Source organism: Scyliorhinus torazame, chromosome 18 (assembly GCF_047496885.1).
Source record: "Scyliorhinus torazame isolate Kashiwa2021f chromosome 18, sScyTor2.1, whole genome shotgun sequence".
In the NCBI taxonomy this organism is placed as follows: Eukaryota; Metazoa; Chordata; class Chondrichthyes; order Carcharhiniformes; family Scyliorhinidae; genus Scyliorhinus; species Scyliorhinus torazame.
In genome coordinates this window covers 141,569,033-141,589,355 of record NC_092724.1, presented here as the reverse complement: position 1 = coordinate 141,589,355, position 20,323 = coordinate 141,569,033, and the positions used below count along the sequence as shown (strand labels likewise).

General features: G+C 42.6%; 2 protein-coding genes across 7 annotated transcripts in view; one reads left to right on the top strand and one right to left on the bottom strand.

Moving 5' to 3' along the window:
- LOC140395569 (archaemetzincin-2) overlaps positions 1–20,323 on the bottom strand; it is a 213,487-nt gene that overhangs the window by 55,957 nt on the left and 137,207 nt on the right. The window lies entirely within an intron of this gene.
- Positions 2,357–20,323, top strand: part of LOC140395567 (monocarboxylate transporter 7-like) — a 69,650-nt gene continuing 51,683 nt past the window's right edge. For 2 of the 4 annotated variants that reach the window (XM_072483506.1, XM_072483504.1), the window contains exons 1-2: positions 11,316–11,474; positions 19,658–19,934. Coding sequence is in view for 2 of the 4 variants with exons in the window: in XM_072483503.1 (XP_072339604.1) it covers positions 11,240–11,474 (235 nt within the window). In the remaining 2 variants the exon portion in view is untranslated. Of the gene's footprint in view, positions 2,485–2,506; positions 2,901–3,276; positions 3,373–11,223; positions 11,475–19,657; positions 19,935–20,323 lie in introns of those variants that run through there. The other 2 variants (XM_072483503.1, XM_072483502.1) reach the window with 2 other exon arrangements.

Here is a 20,323-nt window from a genome sequence, read left to right as displayed (position 1 = left end):
AGATACAATATGAAAGTGAGTTAGCAGGGAACATAAAAACTGACTATATAAGTTTATTTGGTACGTAAAGAGAAAAAGATTGATAAAAATTAATGTAGGCCCCTTGCAATCAGAAATGGGGGAATTCATAACCGGGAACAAAGAGATGGCTGAGGAACTAAATTCATACTTTGCTTCAGTCTTCACAAAGGAAGACAGGAATACTGTACCATAGGTTCTGAGAAACACAAGTTTTAGTGAGGAGCTGAAGGAAATGAGTATTAGTAGAGAAATGGTTTTAGGGAAATTAATAGGATTGAAGGCAGACAAATCTCCAGGGCCTGATAATCTTCCTCCCAGAATACTTAAGGAAGTAGCCCTAGAAATAATAGATCCTTGGGCTCTGGAATGGTTCTATACAGATTAGAAGGTTGCTAATATAACCCTGCTATTCAAAAAGGGAGGTAGAGAGAAAACAAGGAACGAAAGACCAGTGAGCCTAACATCGGTAGTAGGGAAGTTGCTAGAATACATTACTGAGGATATCATAGCACAGCATTTGGAAAGCAGTGGTATAATCAGACAAAGTCAGCATGGATTTATGAAAAGGAAATCATGCTTGACAAATCTACTGGAATTCTTTGAAGATGTAACTAGTAGAGTTGACCAGGGAGAACCAGTAGATGTGGTTTAATTAGACTTTCAGAAGGCTTTTGACAAGGTCTCACATAGCAGATTACTATGTAAAGTTAAAGCGCATGGGATGGCAGGTAGCGTCTTGAGATGGATAGAAAGCTGGTTCGCAGACAGGAAGCAAATGTTGGAATAAATGGGTCTTCTTCCAATTGGTAGGTAGTGACTAGTGGGGTACCGCAGGAATCTGTGCTAGGACCCCAACTGTTCACATTATATATTAGTGATTTGTATGAGGGAACTAAATGTAGTATTTCCAAATTTGCAGATGATACAAAGTTGGATGGGATGGTGAACTGTGAGGAGGATGCAGAGATGCTTCAGTGGGATTTGAACAGGCTGAGTGAGTGGGCATATGCATGGCAGTATAACGTGGCTAAAGGGGAGGTTATCCGCTTTGCTAGCAAAAATAGGAAGGCAGTTTATTGTTTGAATGGGTGTGAGAGAGGTGGATGCCCAGCGAGACCTTGGTGTCCTCGTGCATCAGTCGCTGACAGTACGCACGCAGGTACAGCAGGCAGGAAAGAAGGCAAATGGTATGTTGGCCTTCATAGCGAGAGGATTTAAGTATAGGAATAGTTTACTGCAATTGTACAGGGCATTGGTGAGGAGTATTGTGTGCAGTTTTGGTGTCCTTATCTGAGGAAGGATGTTCTTGCTATGGAGGGAGTGCAGCAAAGATTTACCAGGCTGATTCGTGGGCTGGCGGGACTGTCATATGAGGAGAGACTAAGTTAGTTACGATTATATTTATTGGAGTTTAGAAGAGTCAGGGGCGATCTCATAGAAACTAAGAACATTCTAACAGGATTAGACAGGCTAGATTCAGAAAGAATGTTCCTGGTGGTGGGGGGAGTCCTGAACTAGGTTTGAGGATAAGGGGTAAACCTTTTAGGATTGAGGTGAGAAGAAATTTCTTCACACATAGAGTGGTGAATCTGTGGAATTCATACTGGAAAATGTAGTTGAAACAAAAACAGTGTGTGATTTCGGAATTAGATTCAGCTCTTGGGGTTAAATGGATCAATGGAGTGGGGTGGGGGATGGAAAGGCATGATCAGGGTATTCAACTTGATGATCAGCCATGATGATAATGAATGGCAGAGCAGGCTGAAGGGGCCTCCTCCTGCTTCTATTTTCCATGTATGTTTCTATGTAAACTGCTGGCTTTATAGTATTTGCTACAACTATTTGAATCCTCCCTACTCATTCATGTTGATATTGTGCGAACAGTTGAAATCTCCTCAAAAAGATCACCAGCGTTAAGTTACTTAAATGATCTTAACAAGCAAGAAAAAAAATGGGACTTTCCACCCAAATTTTTGTTTGAATTAATGTTGTTCTGGATGAGCAGGAATTGACAGCGCAGCAAATAAACGTGGTTCAGTCAAAAGGCCAATTCTACACGAGTCGCACCCCCCCCCCCCCCCTTTCTTTTTGTTTGTTTGTTGCTTAACATTAGGCAGTGCAGCCAGAGTGCCAGCCCGTACTCCGGGCAGCTTTCCACCTGAACCACAGATGGGGCTCCAGCCTGAGCTAAAGATGAGGACGAGCTCTGACAGCCCGCAGGGAAGGGGACAGACACTCACTGTCAACACCATTGGGGCTGAAAAGAAAAGTGCATCCTCCTCTGGGATCGAGGCACTTGTGCAACACGGGGAGACTCCTCTTACTTTACCTCTCCGGGCGACTCCCTCTGGAGGAGGAACCACGCACCCGCCCGCCCCGGCTCTGTGACCGGAACGAACCTGTTCAACCCGCTGGCGAGCGGGCGGCCGCTCGCGCCCTCTCCGCCGCCGACCCGGAGGAAAGGTGGGCTTGTCGACACCGGCGCGCCCCCGAGCCGGGGCTGCGCGCCGGCTCAGGCGCGGGCGGGGATGCTCTCTGGCGCGCGCGCGCGCGCCGCCGCGTGCACAAAGACCGGCTGGAGCCGGTATGTCACAAACACGGAAGGCCAATTTCCGAGGGAAGGGCAGGCGGTCCAAATCTGGGCAGAGGAGAGTGAGACGGGCAGGGTTACAGTGAGAGAGCGAGTGTGAGAGACCCCAATCCCCCCCCCCCCCTCTCCTCAGGGACTGGAGAGGCAGCCACCTTGGCTCAGCTCTGCATCACCATCAGCAGCCCTCCACACCACCAAGAGGTAAAATAGTTAGGCTTGCAACCAATGTATCCGACCGAACGCCAGCAGACTCGATACTTTTTACCTGGCAGGGGAAAGAACATCAAAGGTAAATCTTTTTTTCTTTTGTTTGCCCCGCAGAGTTGGACTTTTGTTCGTTTTCGTAACCCCCCCCCCCCCACTTTCGTTTGCTCCAGGTCATAAGCCTCCAGGCAAAGAAAAACGTCGTGCCGTCTGATCGACACATGTCACGTTGTACCCAGGGATTAATGTATATTTTCAATCTTTTTCTTCAGTAATTTCTAAGCGCGGATCAATCAGACTGAATGTACATGTACTTTCTATCTCCGGGATCCTGATGTAATAATCGCCCAGAGTTTATAGTTCCTTCATTTATAACCACCCACACACTTTAATACGAAACTCATTACATTTTGTTCATGGTTTTGTTGGAAGCTTGATTTTTTTCCCTTCTTCTTCTTCAGACCCCCAAATCCAGTCAACGACTTGAGGTTGATTTGCGTGGTACTACTGCTAGGATCTCCAGCCAGTTTTTAGCAAGGAGCTGCGGCACCCAGCTGGTGAGTACAGTAGCAATCCAAGCGGGTTATTGTCGTACGGATACACGTCAAAAGATTCAAGATACAAAACAAGTAATGTAACCTAAAAAATCCGCCCCAAAGCTATATACTTGGCTCTATTTGTAATTCCAACACTTGTCTTGCATATTCAAAAAACTTAGAAAATTTACCAAAAGAAAGCAAAAAAAAAAATCCTTTGGGTGCAGTATTTCGGGACATTTAAATAAATTTGGATCCGATTCCTTTAATTGCAAGGTGCTGGTGTTTCAGTCGGATTTCCAGTAGAGGAAGTGAGCAGTTTTATCGCATCCCCGTGGGGTTCTCCTCGGCACCGATTCCGGATGAAAAATATCTAACGCGTGTAAAAGTTACATCACGTTTCTGCTATCTGGAATTAGAACCGTGTTTAAACTTTTCCGGTCCACTTAACGTTTCGTCATTGTAAATGTGAAGAAAAGAGAATAACCGCCACGAAGAAATGAGATACGAAGCCGTTGATTTAATTGCTGCAGTGGGCAGCAACTAGTGCCTGCATGCCGGATTGATTATAGCGCTATGCCACCGAGGTGCTCAGTGCTCCTCCAGCTGTTGAGTCGCACTGCGTGCAATCGCCTTGACACCAGAATGGCCGGCAGATGGTGCAAAATACGAATATGCCTTGTCCCCAAACTCTTCTCCTTGGCTGCTTGAATGAAGCATATTCCATTTCCTTGCGGATGACAGAGTGGACTGATGGGGGCAAAAATTGGCTTATAGGATTTATCCTGTCTTTTCTGGACAAAACATACCTGGATAAGTTTCCACTTTTAGGGCAGCACGGTGGCACAGTGGTTGGCGCTGTGGCTTCGTGGCACCAGGGTCCCAGGTTCGATTCCCGGCTGGGTCACTGTCTGTGCTGAGTCTGCACGTTCTCCCCGTGTGTGCGTGGGTTTCCTCCAGGTACTCCGGTTTCCTCCCACTAGTGCCGAAGGACATGCTGTTGGGTAATTTGGACATTCTAAATTCTCCCTCTGTGTACCCAAACAGGTGCCAGAATGTGGCGACTAGGGGCTTTTCACAGTAACTTCATTGCAATGTAAGCCTACTTGTGACAATAAAGATTATTATAAAAAACATTTTAAAAGTTTCCACTTTGTCAAGTAGGTGCCAGTGTGGTAGCTGTGCTGTAACAGCTTGGTTAGAGACATAGCTAGTTCTGGAGCACAGGTCTTCAGCACTGTTGCAGGATATTTTCGGGGTTCAACATCTTTGCTGTATCCAGCAGGCTCAGCTAATTCTTAATCACATAAAGTAAATCAAATTGGCTGAAGACTGGCATTTATGATGCTGGGGCCTCTGGTGGCAAAGATGGATCATCCACTCAGCACCCAAAGGTGGTTGCAAATGCTTCAACCTTGTTTTTCGTTCCCATATTGGACTCCACAGTCATTTGAATTTGAGGAATGTTATGGACAGGGGAAGAGATGTGGGATAATTTCCCCTTTACTTTTCCTCCATTTCTCAGCTGACCACAGCAAGATGTTCATTGGAGAAGTGTTTAACTCGTTGAGTACCGTGACTTTCAACAACAGACACAAGACAGGCTTTCTCGTGGGTTTAAGTGAAAAGAATAAATGTTTATTTTATTAACAGGCAAAAGATGTAATTGCAACTGCACACACCCACTCATTCATGCTAGACATGCACACCAGAAAAGATGATTTCAAAAGTAAGAATTAGCACGCACCAATATCTTTAGAAAGGTCTGAGAAATGCTATTACTCTAGTTCTTCAAGATGGTAGCTGCAACCGTTGCAGGATTCTCTTTTTGGTTCATTGAAGAACAAATGCAGGGTTGAGGTTTCTGGTGATAAGTTCACTATGGTTTACACCATGCAATAACAGATTGCCAGCTTTTCCAATCAAAGTTGTTGTTGAGCTTCTATAGTGAAGATATAATTCTGCAGGTAAAATTAACTCCCCCCATCTCTCTGCCCGTGGGTGAATTTCTAGGCAGGGTTCTTCCTTTTGTTGGATGCAATATCTTTCATTGTGTGGGGCGCGATCTACCCAAATGGCGACAGAGTCCCGTAGCACTCGTGGTTAGCCAGGTCGCCGAGAAACACCCCGCCATCTAACGCCCATCGGAGGCCTCAGCGGCGAACTCCCTGATGAGGCTGCACTTGTTTTCTGTACAGGAGCTCTGCTCGCCGGAAATCCTCAGTGAGGATCCTCCTCTGAGCAGATCCTGTGTATATAGAGGGCTTGTCCATAGGGGGTGGCTTCTTTAATGTGTTTAGCGTGGAAGCTGGATAAGTGGAGCATCGTGAGGTTATCCATGGGCTTGCGGTAAAGCAAAGTGCTGAGGTGACCGTCCTTGATGGAGATGAGTGTGTGCAAGAATGCAACTGATTCTGGAGAGTAGGCCATGGTGAGTCTGATGGTGGGATGGAACTTATTGATGTTTTAGTGATTCTTCAACGTGGGTCCAAAGGAAAAGAAATGTCATTGATGTATCGGGTGTATAACGTCGTTTGAAGGTCCTGTGCAGTGAGGAGGTCTTGTTCCAACGTTTGCATGAAGATATTGGCATATTGAGGTACGAATTTGGTCCCCATGGCTGTTCCGTGTGTCTGGATGAAAACTTGTTGTTGAAGGTGAAGCCATCCCCTATGGACAAGCCCTCCATATACACAGGATCTGCTCAGACGAGGAGTAGCGTAACAAACATCTACAAACGCTGAAAGATGCCCTTGTACGAACGGGATATGGCGCTCGACTCATCGATCGACAGTTCCAACAGGCCACAGCAAAAAAACGCACCAACCTCCTCATAAGACGAACACGGGACACAACCGACAAGAGTGCCGTTCGTCGTCCAGTACTTCCCCGGAGCGGAGAAACTACAACATCTTCTTCGCAGCCTTCAACACGTCATCAATGAAGACTAACATCTTGCCAAAGTCATCCCGATACCCCCACTACTCGCCTCCAAACAACCGCGCAACCTCAAACAAACCATTGTTTGCAGATACCCAGCCTTCAGAATAGCAACCACAACACCACACAATCCTGCCATGGCAATCTCTGCAAGACGTGCCAGATCATCGACATGGGTACCACCATTACACGTGAGAACACCACCCACCAGGTACATGATACATACTCGTGCGACTCGGCCAACGTTGTCTACTTCATACGCTGCAAGAAAGGATGTCCCGAAGCATGGTATATTGGCGAGACCATACAGACGCTGTGACAACAGATGGACAGATATCGCACGACAATCGCCAGGCAGGAATGTTCCCTTCCACTCGGGGAACACTTCAGCAGTCAAGGGTATTCAGCCTCTGATCTTCAGGTAAGCGTTCTCCAAGGTGGCCTTCAGAATGCGTGACAACGCAGAATCGCTGAGCAGAAACTTATAGCCAAGTTCCGCACACACGAGTACGGCCTCAGCCAGGACCTTGGATTCATGTTGCATTACATTCACCCCCCCCACAATCTGGCCTGGGCTTGCGAAATCCTACCAACTGTCCTGGCTTGAGACAATTCACACCTCTTTAACCATGATTATTCCTCTCTCCAGTTGCTCCGCCTGGACCTGTAGACTTAATTACCTGCAAAGACTCGCATTCAAAATATCGTCTTGCATCTTTCACTTTGTCTATATATGTGTTTCTGGAACCCATCTCTTCATTCGCCTGAGGAAGGAGCAGTGCTCCGAAAGCTAGTGATTCGAAACAAACCTGTTGGCTATAACCTGGTGTTGTAAGACTTCTTACAGTATTTATATGGATAGTCCAGTTCAGTTTCTGATCAATGGTAGCCCCAGGATGTTGTTTGTGGGGAATTCAGTGATGGTAATGCCATTGGATGTCATGGGGCAATGGTTAGATCCTCTCTTCATATAATTTTTTTTACAGTGCAGAAGGAGGGCATTCGGCCTATCGAGTCTGCACCGGCCCTTGGAAAGAGCACCACACCTAAGCCCACACCTCCACCCTATCCCCATAACTCCACCTAACCTTTTTTTTGACACTAAGAGCAATTTAGCATGGCCAATCCACCTAACCTGCACATCTTTGGACTGTGGAGGAAACTGGAGCACCCGGGCGAAACCACGCAGACACTGGGAGAACATGCAGACTCTGCACAAACAGTGACCCAAGCCAGGAATCGAACCTGGGACCCTGGAGCTGTGAAGCAACTGTGCTAACCAGTATGCTACTGTTGTTAGGAGATGGCCATTGCCTGGCACTTGTGGCGCGAATATAACTTGCCAGCGCCAAGCCTGGATATTGTCCAGCTCCTGCTGCATTTGGACATGGACTGCTTCACTATCTGAGGAGTTGTGAATGGTGCTGAACATTGTGTAGTCATCTGCTAACATCCCCACTTCTGACCTGAAGATGGTTGGGACTAGGACACTGCCCTGAGGAACTCCTGTAGTGATGTCCTGGAGCTGAGATGATTGGTGTCCAACCACCACAACCATCTTCCTTTGTGCCAGGTATGACTCCAACCAACAGAGGGTTTTCCTTCTCATTTCAATTGTCTCCAGTCTTGCTAAGGCTCCTTGATGCCATACTCTGTCAAATGCTGCCTTGATGTCAAGGACTGTCACTCTCACCTCACCTCTGGCATTCAGCTCTTTTATCCATGTTTGAACCAAGGCTGTAATGAGACCAGGAGCTGAGTGACCCGGCAGAACCCAAACTGAGCATCCGTGAGCAGGTTTTTGCTGAGTGCCACTTGATACCACTGTTGATAACTCCTCCCATCAGTTTGCTGATGATGGAGAGCAGATGGTAGGTGGTAATTGACTGGGTTGGATTTGCCTTATTCCTTGTGTACAGCAGTGATTTTCAAAGTGGGGGTCGTGACCCACGATGGATCACCAGATGGTGTAGAATGGGTCGCCAAAAGGTCACCAAAATATGACCGCACGAGGTTGATGGAGAAGCCTTTGGACCTCCTTGCCTTTCTGGGCCACAGTGCAGTTGGGCAGTTTTCAGTCAGAGACATGTAAATTCTCTTTGGCTAACATATCCTGCTACTATGTTCAGCGTCAGGATCTGTATTATTTCATGAGTTTAGTGTATTATTTCTTGAGTTCAATGTGTCACTAACAAACCCTGTGTGTCTTTTATCATTCTCTCAGTTAAACTGAACACACAGCCTCCTCCAGCCCTACAAGCCACTATGTCCACCCTTTCCACTTCCGAATTGTCTCCCCAAACAGGGGCCCTTGTCCTTCAAGGATGCTTATTTTTTTCATCATGTCCCCCGCTGCTATCCGCCCTCACTTCCCAGGAACTCGTCCCCAAGCATCCGTCTATGCAGTGTGGCTCCAGGGACTCCATCAGCTGAATCGGTTCCGCGACAGCAAGGACTTTTGCATCTACCTTTATCAGGGCTTGATTGTTCGCCAAAGATGGTATTAGCTGGCGACTAAACTACACTTGTGTGTACAGGAGGCGGTAAAATGTTGCAGGTGTATGGAATGGAACATGTCTGCACGTTTTGCATATTGGTCAGCTGAGCTGTGCCCAGCATTGTCTTTTTAGCATGCTTTCAGTCTGTTACATAATTACCTGGGAAACGGTACTGACAGGTGTCTAGTGACATTCAGTCTGACCGTGTCTTTAGTTCAACAGTTCGGGCTCCTGTTTTTGTAGTTGAAGTTTTGAGTTTAATTTCCTATCCAAGGTCATGTTAGGTTTTGAACGCGTGAACATGACATTGTTAAAACTGTGCAATACTGAGCCTGTTAATCTTTCCAGCGCTTGCATGCAATTTTCCAAATGCTAACAATATGTGTGAAGAAATAAAATAATCAAATAATCCTGAGATACACCCTTCAGCAAGGTGTCAGGGTGGAGCTGTCGTTTAAGGTGAAACAGCAGCTCAATTTACAAATTTACATTCAGTAATACAGAAGTATCAACAATGAGTATTACTTTTCAACCGTAATTATGGAGAATCTTTTGTGAATGTGGCATGGGACGCAATAGTCGGCCATTCTGTAAACATGGGTCGCTCAAAAAACAGTTTGAAAAGCATTGGTGTACAGGACACACATGAGCAGCTTTCCACATTGCTGGGTAGATCCCAGTGTGGCAGGTGTACTGTAACAGCTTGGCTAGGGTTGTGGCATGTTCTGGAGCACAGGTCTTCAGTACTATTGCCAGAATATTGTCAGGGCCCACAGCCTTTGCAGTATCCATTGCCTTCAGCCATTTCTTGATATCATATGGAGTGAGACATATTGACTGAGAACTGACTTCTGTGATACTGAGGATCTCCCGAGGAGACCAAGATGGATGATCCACTCGGCTGAAGATTGTTGCGAATGCTTCAGCCTGGTCTTTTGCACAGATGTGCTGGGCTCCTCCATGATTGAGGATGGGGATATTTGTGGAGCCTTCTCCTCCAGTGAGTTGTTTAATCGTCCACCACTGTTCTTGGCTGGAGGTGGCAGGACTGCGGAGCTTAGACCTGATTCGTTCATTGTGGAATCGCTTAGCTCTGTCTATTACTTGCTGCTTATGCTGGTTGGCACACAAGTAGTCCTGTGTTGTAGCTTCACCAGGTTGACACCTCGTTTTTAGGTATACTGGTGCTGCTCTCCTGCACTCTTCACTGAATCAGGGTTGATCCTCTGTCTTGGTGGTACTGGTAGAGTGGGGGATATGCCAGGCCATGAGGTTGCAGATTATGGTTGAGTGCAATTCTGCTGCTGCTGATGGCCCACAACAGTGTCTCATAGATGGCCAGTCTTGAGATTGCTAGATCTGTTAGAAATCTATCCCATTTAGCATGGTGTGTGCTCCACAACACGATGGAGGGTATTGTCAATGTGAAGACAAGACTTCACAAGGACTGTGCAGATGTAGTTTTAGTTCACATTCATATCATATGATTTGGCTCACTTCACATAAATCTTGTGCAGAGACAGCAGGAATTCCTGCACAAAGCCGAAAAATAAGAGCTGTTTAAATGAAAATACCTCATTTCGATATGCAAGTACATATTACACAGCTCAAATAAAAACAAGAATTTAAAGACAACAAAACAAACAATTTATCTGTACTGGAAGCTGCCATATAAATCCTGAGTCCCAGCTGCCTGTCAATGAAATGAAAATCGCTTATTGTCACGAGTAGGTTTCAATGAAGTTACTGTGAAAAGCCCCTAGTTGCCTACATTCCGGCGCCTGTTCGGGGAGGCTGGTACGGGAATTGAACCGTGCTGCTGGCCTGCCTTGGCCTGCTTTAAAAGCCAGCGATTTAGCCCAGTGTGTTAAACCAACCCCAATGTTCACTTTATCACAATTGGAGACTCCATTCTCTTTTAAAATCTTGTTAATCCAAGCACTGTTGCTTTGTGTGCAACCTTGGAATCATAGTACTAAGCATGTCTCGATGGGTAACATGCTTGTAATAGGTTATGAAGTACACATGGCAATTGAATACAGCTATAGCCCTTGAATTAAGAGATGAAGAAGGGAGACAATTAGGGGCGGATGGGGGAGGTTGAACTCATCAGATTGTAACATGTGATAACTGCTACAAGTCTTTATAAGCTTGATAGCAGCAAATATGATGGTTCATAACCTTGACTAAACCTTTGTGTGAATCCATGTCGTATTATCCTTGGGCATACAGGTGCAGGACTGCAACAATACACATCTGTTCTCCCTGTTTTCAGCAAAGTATGTTTGCTATTATAAGGTCTGCATGGTCAGGTGTGCACTTAATTCTAAACACAAAAGAGCTAATACTCGTATTCTGAGGACAATCCAAGAACTGGAATGTAATTACTTGTTTTAGTGCCTAAAAACTGAAATACCTCTTTTCTTAAATGCAGCAAACACATCGTGGAAATGACCATGTCCGTGGAAAACACAAGAAGATGCACGACAAATGTTTACACAAAAACTCCAGATGGAGGTTGGGGCTGGATCATAGCCATTGCGTTTTTCTTTGTAGAAGTACTCACATACGGCATAATTAAGTCATTTGGTGTTTTCTTCAATGACTTAATGACTTATTTCAATGAGTCCAACAGCAGAGTGTCCTGGATATTATCTATCTCTGCGTTTGTAATGATGTTTACAGGTAAGGAAGACTTTCAATAGCTCTCCGTTTTTGATGTTCACTTTTCTGATTTTGGGTTGAATTTATTAAATGCTACCCTGAATAATTTACAGTAGCCTGCAGACTTAATTTACAGTACTGAAAATATTTATACAATTGGATTTGGCACACCCAAGGAAAGTAATATAAGATACTGGAAATTACAGCTGCAATCCCACACAATTGTTATGGTTTGTTTATAGTATTTGTTTTAAGAAGTGCAGTTCTGGCAAATACAAAGAGGTTTTCTTTTTTCAGTATCATTATCTGTAGTTTAGACTGGAGTAAATATTTGTATCACTACTGTTAAATGCTGTTGTATTTTAGTCACGGGCTTGAGGAAATTGAAGAAATGTGCACTGAACAGAACCAAAAGTGAATGCCGTCAGGGTAAATACATAAATATTTAATAATTGGAGAAAGGTTTGAGTTAACTGCTACAAGTCTTTATAAGCAATAAATATAATGGTTCATAACCTTGACTAAACCTTCTTGTTTGAATATGAAGTGTACTCCATAAGTATTTTTTTACACTGAGAAGGGAAAGACATGGATTAATCTATTCAAATTAGCAGTAAACATACATAGAAAAATAGAAGCAGGAGAAGCCATTTGGCCCTGCGAGCGTTTAACTGTATACAAGTGCAACAAATCCAAATTATCCAATAATTTAAATTAATAATTTAAATTAATTGACATCACCCATGTGTAGAATTTATCTTATTTTGAATAAGGGTTCTGGACTTATTCTGCCTTCGCTCTGAAAATGGCTGAGTACTTCAGCAACCTAACTTATCTCTGATCTTTGTTCTTGAAGATCAAGTTTAAATTACATATTTGCTTTATTGAACACTTCACAGCTTGTTTGGCCATTGCTATTTTCTAAAAAAAACAATGCATTGCATTGTGCATTTAATTATACTGCAGATAGAATAATCTTTAATGTGGTAGCAGAGAGCTTAACATATTGTATAGCCCAAGACTTGGGGATATATTTTCCTACCGTTGAAGTTCAAAGATGAATCTAAAGATGTTTTTTTTTAAGAAAGGTACATTAAATTTGTACGTCAACTTTGGCAGTTGGAAAAAATTAATCCAACATACTCTTGTTGGTGTAATATCCACTTCCACAATTTCCTAAGTAACTTAGAAATGTACACTGTACAGGAATTCAATATTTATCTTAATTTTTCATTTTATTTCCACAATGATTTCTCATTCTCGTTGAAACCTGCCCATTCATTCTAACTATCTAGTTAAAATATTTAAGTTAAATTCACCTTATCATCTATATCAATTTACTTTTGCATTTTGTTCTTTGTTTCCTTTTCTTTTCTCGGTTCATCTTAATTAATGTATCAGCTCCAATCCCCCAATTAATGTATCCGCTCCAATCCCCCATCTCACTTTTTTTTTCTCTCTTGATTAAATGGAGCTATTGAATACTTCTTTAATAACATGTCTGCTGAACTCCAAAACTCAAATCTAAGTCTGACAACTCAGCCAAACTGAGATCTGATATTCCAGTAGCAGGCTTTTTAGTATAGAATAAATGTTCTAAGGTCTTTCACATAATTAGACAAATAGTCAAGTGCCTTAAAGGCAGATAAATGGGTGGATAGGTTTGAGTAGACATTCTAGGGCCTACACACCTTGGGGCATAGCCAGTAATGGTGAGATTAACGGAGGAGATGCACAGGAATGGAAAGTTTGGGGGAGAAGGGGGATCTAATGAAAGGGTGGAGGAGTTTGGTTAAGTGGGACTTGTGTGGTATAGGATGTGAGCAGCGGGGATTTGAATGAACTGAAGGGTAGAGGGCAGTCCAGCCAGAAGAGCAGTGGGAAAGTAGAGTCTGGTGGTGACACGTGCATCGATAAGAGTTTAGTGGCAGGTGGAGAGTCAGTGAAGATGACGGGGCATGTTGAAAGAGCAGTTAATAAACCATTTAGTATCTTAAGCTTTATTGATAGGGGCATTGAGTGCAAGAATAAGGTAACTTGAACTTGTATAAGACACTAGTTAGGCCTGATCTGGAGTACTGCGTCCAGTTCTGGACACCATACTAGAGGAAGGATGTGAATACATTGGCGAGAGTACAGAGTAGATTCACAAATGTTCCAGGGTTAAAGCATGAGGCTAGATTGGACAGGTTGGGACTGTTTTCCTGAGAGGAAAAAAAGGCTAAGAGGAGGCTTGATAGAGGTATTTGAGATCCTACGAGTATAGACTGGACAAATAGTGATAAAACTGTTCTTACTCAAGAGAGCATCAAAGACTAAAGGGCACAGATTCAAAATAATTAACAAAAGAAGTAAAAGTGATGCGAGAGAAAAAACGTTTCACCCAGAGTGTACTTGGAGTTTGGAACAAACTTCCTGAGAGGGTGGTGGAGGCAGGTTCGATTGAGGTATTCAAAAAGTGCTATCTGAAAATAAAAAATGTGCAAGCTTACAAAGGCAGGGGAATGGGATTAGGTAGAATGCTCTTTCAGAGAGCTAGTAGACTTGATGGCTGAATGGCCTCATTCTGCGCTGTAAACATTCTGTGCACTGAAGAAGGAGTGAGCGATGTTAGAGGTGGCAGTAGAATGTCTTCATTTTGAGGATGAAATGTTGGAAGAATAGCTAGGAATTGACCAGGATGTCATGACTGTGAGCAGTCTGATTCAGCTTAAGAGTGGTAAGGCAAGGAAGATGGAATCTGTGGCAAGGTTATGGAGATTGTGGCAATGGCCTATGCTGCTGGCATTGGTCTTCACTGTTATTAACAGGAGGAAATTAGGGTTAATCTAATTGCCTTAGATAGGCAATGCAGTTTAACAACTCTTAACGTGGTACACAGTTTGAGGTAGATCTAGGACTAATTGGCTTACATGTAGTAATTGAACCATGGCTGCAAAATATGTAATCGGTGGGGGGGGAGGGGGGGGGGCGGTGGCTGATAAGGAACAGTAATGGGTCAATGATATAACCTTGGGAACCAAGAACTTTGGAAGTTAATAGCATGAGTACGGAAGAGAAACCATTGCTGGATATACTGTGGCTATGATCACATGGATAAGTGTGGAACCAAGCAAAGACAATCCCACTGAGCTGCAGAACAGAACAATGCTATTGGAAATGGATCGTAGGATCAACCATCTGAAAAAAATCTACAGAGAAGTTGTACCATGGTCTCAGTCACATTGTATGCTATTTGTGATATTTGTAAGGCTGTTTCAGTGTTGTAACAAGAATGGAAAACTGATCGGAGAGATTCAATAATGGAGTCGCAGGCAAGACGGGCACACATTTCTGAAAGTCTCAACTTTCAGTAGAGTCTGAAATAGTTTGCAAAGATAGGATTGATGGTATTTTGGCGGGGGGAAGGGGTGACGCCGCTGTTTTAAAGTGTGAGACAGTATCTGAGGAGAGGGAGCCATTTACAATGTTAGCTATCACGAAGGCCAGAAAAGTTAGGTGGACTAGCAACACCGAAGCTGTTGTAGGGTCTCATGGACTATATGAGCTCAGGGAAGACAGGAAGAAATGTAAAGACATAGGTTCAAAGGTAGAACAAAGAATTCTGAGGACTTGTTGCAGAAAGGGGATAAGTGGCGGGCCAGCTGTAAGTTAAATGTCTCCTTCAAAAGCTTGATTCTCAAACTACTGCCCAGGTAGCATTGAATTAAAGGTTCTTAATGCCCTTGAGGAAAGTGATGCTCTTAACCTTGTCTGGGTATTCCTCTACCTCTGTAAATTTCTGATGTTCCAACCAAGTACAAAGTGACATCTTGTACCTTTCCATAGGACTCTTATATCAGCCCAAAGATAGCTTTGCTTCAAGATAAAATAACATTAGTAAGAGAAGCTGCTACAACAATTTGTTACTTTCAATTTGGTTGCAGAACAAATATGCCAACATAATGTATTAATGGGCCAGAAACGTAATGACTTTCATTCCAAACTACAAATTTAGGAACTGTTTATGCTTCAGAGCACTCAATAGTTGTGTTCTGGTCTCAATGTAAATCTACTCATGAGTTGCATCTGAGCCATTAAATAGGAAATACAAATTTGTTGGGCAGAATTTCAAATAATGGTCTTATTACGACATATAAATAAGGTCCTTAATGGAAGTATGTATGTTTTCTTCCAACCACTCTTCCCCATGCCAATAAACCTGTGGAAGTTATTGGGGTTCATTTTCTTTTTTGCTCATAATGTCAAGGTGTACAGAGTGGTTAATTCACCAGCTGTGACTGAATGGATGAATCACTTCAGGCTTATGGAATTGGATAATGTTGTGTCCTCCAACTCTGATGAAAGGTTAATGACCTACTTTTATTGTTCCCTATCCATAACTCTCCTGCAAAAGTACTATGCTGTCTCCATTTACAAAATTCTAATTGTTTATTTTTCATAATATCCTTGATTATACCACACTTGAAGTACGGTACTGTACTGATCGTCATGTTATTAAAAAGGATATAGTGCAACAAGTTACAAGGGTGATACGAGAACTGAAACATTATACAAATCGGGTAAATATGAACAGACTGGGTCACTTTCCTCTTGAATTGAGAGGGCTAAGAGGTGATCTAATACCAAAGCCATTCACAATTTTACTGTTGGCAGAGAGTGTTTCCACTTGTGAGGGTGATGAAGAGCAAAATCGAGATCATCAATAGAAGACGGTTGTCAAAAATCAAATACAGAATTCCAAGAAACGACTTTACCTGGAGAAGGGTGAGAATGTGGAACTCGCTATTACAGGAAATAGTGGAGGCGATTAGTTTACATGCATTTCAGGGGAAGTTGGATAAGCATATGCGGAAGAACAGAATAGGAGATTATCCTGCGAGTTCAATGAGGAAGGATGGGAAGAGGCTTGAGTGGAGCATAAATGGACTGGCTGGACCAAATGGTCCGTTTTTCTTGCTGTATATTCTATGTAATAATGCTGGGAACTTGTAGCTACACCTCAATTTTACATTAGAGTTCAAAACTCTAGTATGGAGGCTTTTAAGAGTCATCTACATAGGAACAGGAGTAGGCCATTCAGCACCTTGAGCCTGTCCCGCCATTCAATGAGATCATGGCTGATCTGTGGCCTAACTCCATATCCCTGCCGTTGGCCCATATTCCTTAATATCTTTGCTAAATAAAAATCTGTTTATCTCAGATGTAAAATTAACTGTTCTAGTTCCCATTGCTGTTTGAGAGAGCTCCAAACCTCTACCACCCTTTACGTGAAAAGTGCTTCCTAACATCTCTCCTGAATGGTCTGGCCCTAATTTTTAGACTATGACTTAGTTTGAGACTCTCCAACCAGTAGTAATAGTTTATCTTTATCTACCCTTTCTTTTCCTGTGAATATCCTGAAGACTTCAATCAAATCACCTCTTAACCTCCTAACTTCTAGTGAAAACAGGCTTAATTTAGAACATAGAACAGCACAGTACAAACCCTAAGGCCCACGATATTGTGCCAACCACTTATCCTAATCTAAGATCAACCTAACCTACACCCCTTCAATTTACTGCTGTCCATGTGCCTGTCCCTAATGACTCTGACTCCATCACCTCCGCTGGCAGTGCATTCCATGACCTCTGACATCTCCCCTATATTTTCCCCCAATCACCTTAAAATTATGTCCCCTCATGACAGCCATTTCCACCCTGGAGAAAAGTCTCTGGCTATCCACTCTATCCATGCCTCTCATCATCTTGTACACCTCTAACAAGTCACCTCTCTTCCTTCTTCGCTCCAGTGAGAAAAGCCCTAACTCCCTCAACCTTTCTTCATAAGACATGCCCTCCAGTTCAGACAGTGTCCTGGTAAATCCTCTCTGCACTCTCTCCAAAGCATCCACATCCTTCCTATAATGAGGCGACCAGAACTGGACGCAATATTCCAAGTGTGGTCTAACCAATGTTTTATAAAGCTGCAGCAAAATTACACAATTTGTGTAATCTCTCCTCGTAACTTAACCCAGTCCAGGTATCATTTTCGTAAACCTACGTTGCACTCCCTCCAAGGCTAAAATATCCTTCTTACTGTGTGGTGCCCAGAACTGCTCCCAGTTCTCCAAATGGGGTCTAACCAGGGTTTTGTATAGCTGCATAATCCTGTGTCTTTATGCGCCAATCCTCTAGATATAAAGGATGGCATTCCATCAGAGTATTTGATTATTTTCTGTGCTTGTTCATGGCATTTTAAAGATCTATGTACCTGAACCCCCAGGTCTCTTTGGACATCCACTGTACTTAACCTCTTCCCATTTAAAAAGTACCCTGCTCTATCCTTTTTTGGTCCTGCTCTGCGCTCCCGTACCAGCCTCCCCGAACAGGCGCCGGAATGTGGCGACTCGGGGCTTTTCACAGTAACTTCATTTGAAGCCTACTTGTGACAATAAGCGATTTTCATTTCATTTCACTATGTTCTCAGACAGCATTGTGTCCTGGGACATTGCAATTTATGTGCAAAAGTTAGACAAGTTGTCTTCTGTATTGTATATCATGGTTGTAGCATATTCTAGATTGTTGGAACATTATGGTCTGTCCTACTAATCTCCGGTTTTGTCTAGCCTTTTCCACAACCATCAGGTTCACCTTGATTTTGATGATGCTAATGGCGATTTTGTAGATTTATTGTCCATGTATTCTATTTGACTCTGTGTACACTGATAGTGAAAATGTGTGGAACAGAGAAAAAATCTGAAGATGCAGTAATAAAGTTACAAAATTTGAATGCCTAAATATTTGAAAGACAAATTCGGAAGAGGAGAAAGTTTGAGTATTGCTGCTGATTGGGCATCATGGAGTTGGGATTAGTCCAATTTCTTCTGCGATGTTGCTATCGCATCGGGATTGTTTTGGGAGACTTTGAAAAGCAGAAATACACACTTCCTCAGTAGGATGGAGAAAAAGAAAATGGACAATTATCTCTCTCTTCCAGACTGGCTCCATACTTGGAATGCATTGCTGCAATGTGCAAGTTTGTCAATTGGTCATTATTGCGTAATCTTGGGTGAATTTATAGCACCAGAGACAAAATTACAAAAAAAAAGTTTTCCAAGCACTGATGGAAAATGACATTACTAGCCAAGGCCAGTTACCAAACAGAAAAATAAAACAACAAAGCCCCAGTTTCTCTGTCTCCAAGCCATTTCTCTTTATTTTCTTCCCCTGCATTTGATTTCCTTGGTCTCCTACCGTTGCTTTCATTCCACTATCTCTCTTAATCCGTAAAAATCTAATCAGTTCTATTTCTATTTTGAGAGATCCAGTAAAAGTACAAGAAGCAAGTCCAACAGGCCAACAAACCCAGATAATGGCCACATAGGTTAATATTACATGCCATATTAAGTACTATTTTGACCTGAGTTTGGTACGATAGAGAAATAAAAATATGTACCACAATGATACGCCACCCAATGTTTTCCTATTTCTAAAATTTCTATGATTCCTCACTGTACCGAAGTTGAAAATCGAATGCTCATAGTAATTAAATAAGAAAGAACTGTAGAAGAGAACCAAAAGGCTTCAAACATTCACATTTGGTTTTATCTTTGGACGTTACCTACAAGTCTAACTGATCTGCTATCTTCTGTACTTTCTCATATTTGCACATTTCTCAACTTCCTCAAAACCGCACTTTTTTGACCCATCACTTTATTCCCAAACTAATTTTCGGATAGTGATACCGAGCAGATATGATGCTGAAAAATATTGACTGCACAATTTACCTTCTCCACAAAACAAAATGAACCCGTTTTGTTTAACCTTTGCCCTAGTACCGCCCAAAGTATTGTACACTGTGTTGCCGGGGATTAAAGAAAAACTTATTTGCTTAGTCCTGAGTCATATCGAGATAAGATATGCTAGATTTTGATATACATTGTTGATTCCAGTGGAAAACATTGTGGGGAAATGCAGCTTGAATTTTATCTAGTACAGGAAAATATTATCAAATCTGTTACATGGTCAGGGATGCTTGTTATCTCCCAGGATAGTTGGCTGTAGTGCTTAACTTAGCTAAAAATGTCATAACGGAATGTTGTATGAGAATGCCATAAAATTCTTTTTTTGTCCAGTGATATTAAAAATATTAAACATTAACATTGCCAAGATTATTTATAAACATAAGATTTTGTGTTTTTCTTTTAAATCTTTTTTCCACAGCAAAACAGGTTTCAGCTAGTGCCTGCTAAACATTCTCTTACTCCACTTCGGCTCAAGGATTTAGGTCACGAAAGAATCTGCTGAATCCAGTTAAAGTGAAACGTTAACAAACATCAACACTACCAGACAAAGAGAAGATTGAACAGCACTTCTGTGTACCAGTACAGTACCTAATGAACCACATGCAAACTAGGAAAAATCAAGAACAGTATAACATTCAATGCAGTAATTCTGACTGAGCTGAATTCATAAAATGGAAGTGAGGGTTAAGTGTATTGTAAGTTCTAATCCTTAATTTTATTAACGGTGGACAGCACAGCAAGCAGGACACCTACAAGTGTTGCATGAAAATAATTTTGATTTTCTATTTTGCAGCAATTCTGACTGGGTACAATTTGCAAATGTTTGGAACAACTTGGTTAGCGAGGATTTACACAAGCAGTGTACCTCTATTAAAAAGTTGTTACAAAAGATAATGGCGAGGGAGGGGAAAAAAACAGTATTTTGGTTTAAAGGAAAATGGATGCTGTTGACAAGAATTGATGGATATTTGCAGATGGAATTAGTGTAATTTGTTTAGCTCCTTGGAAGGTCAGAAGGAAGCTCAAGAAAATCTCGATCTGTGCTATGGTGATTTTGGCTGGCTTGACAGGAGACTAACTTCAG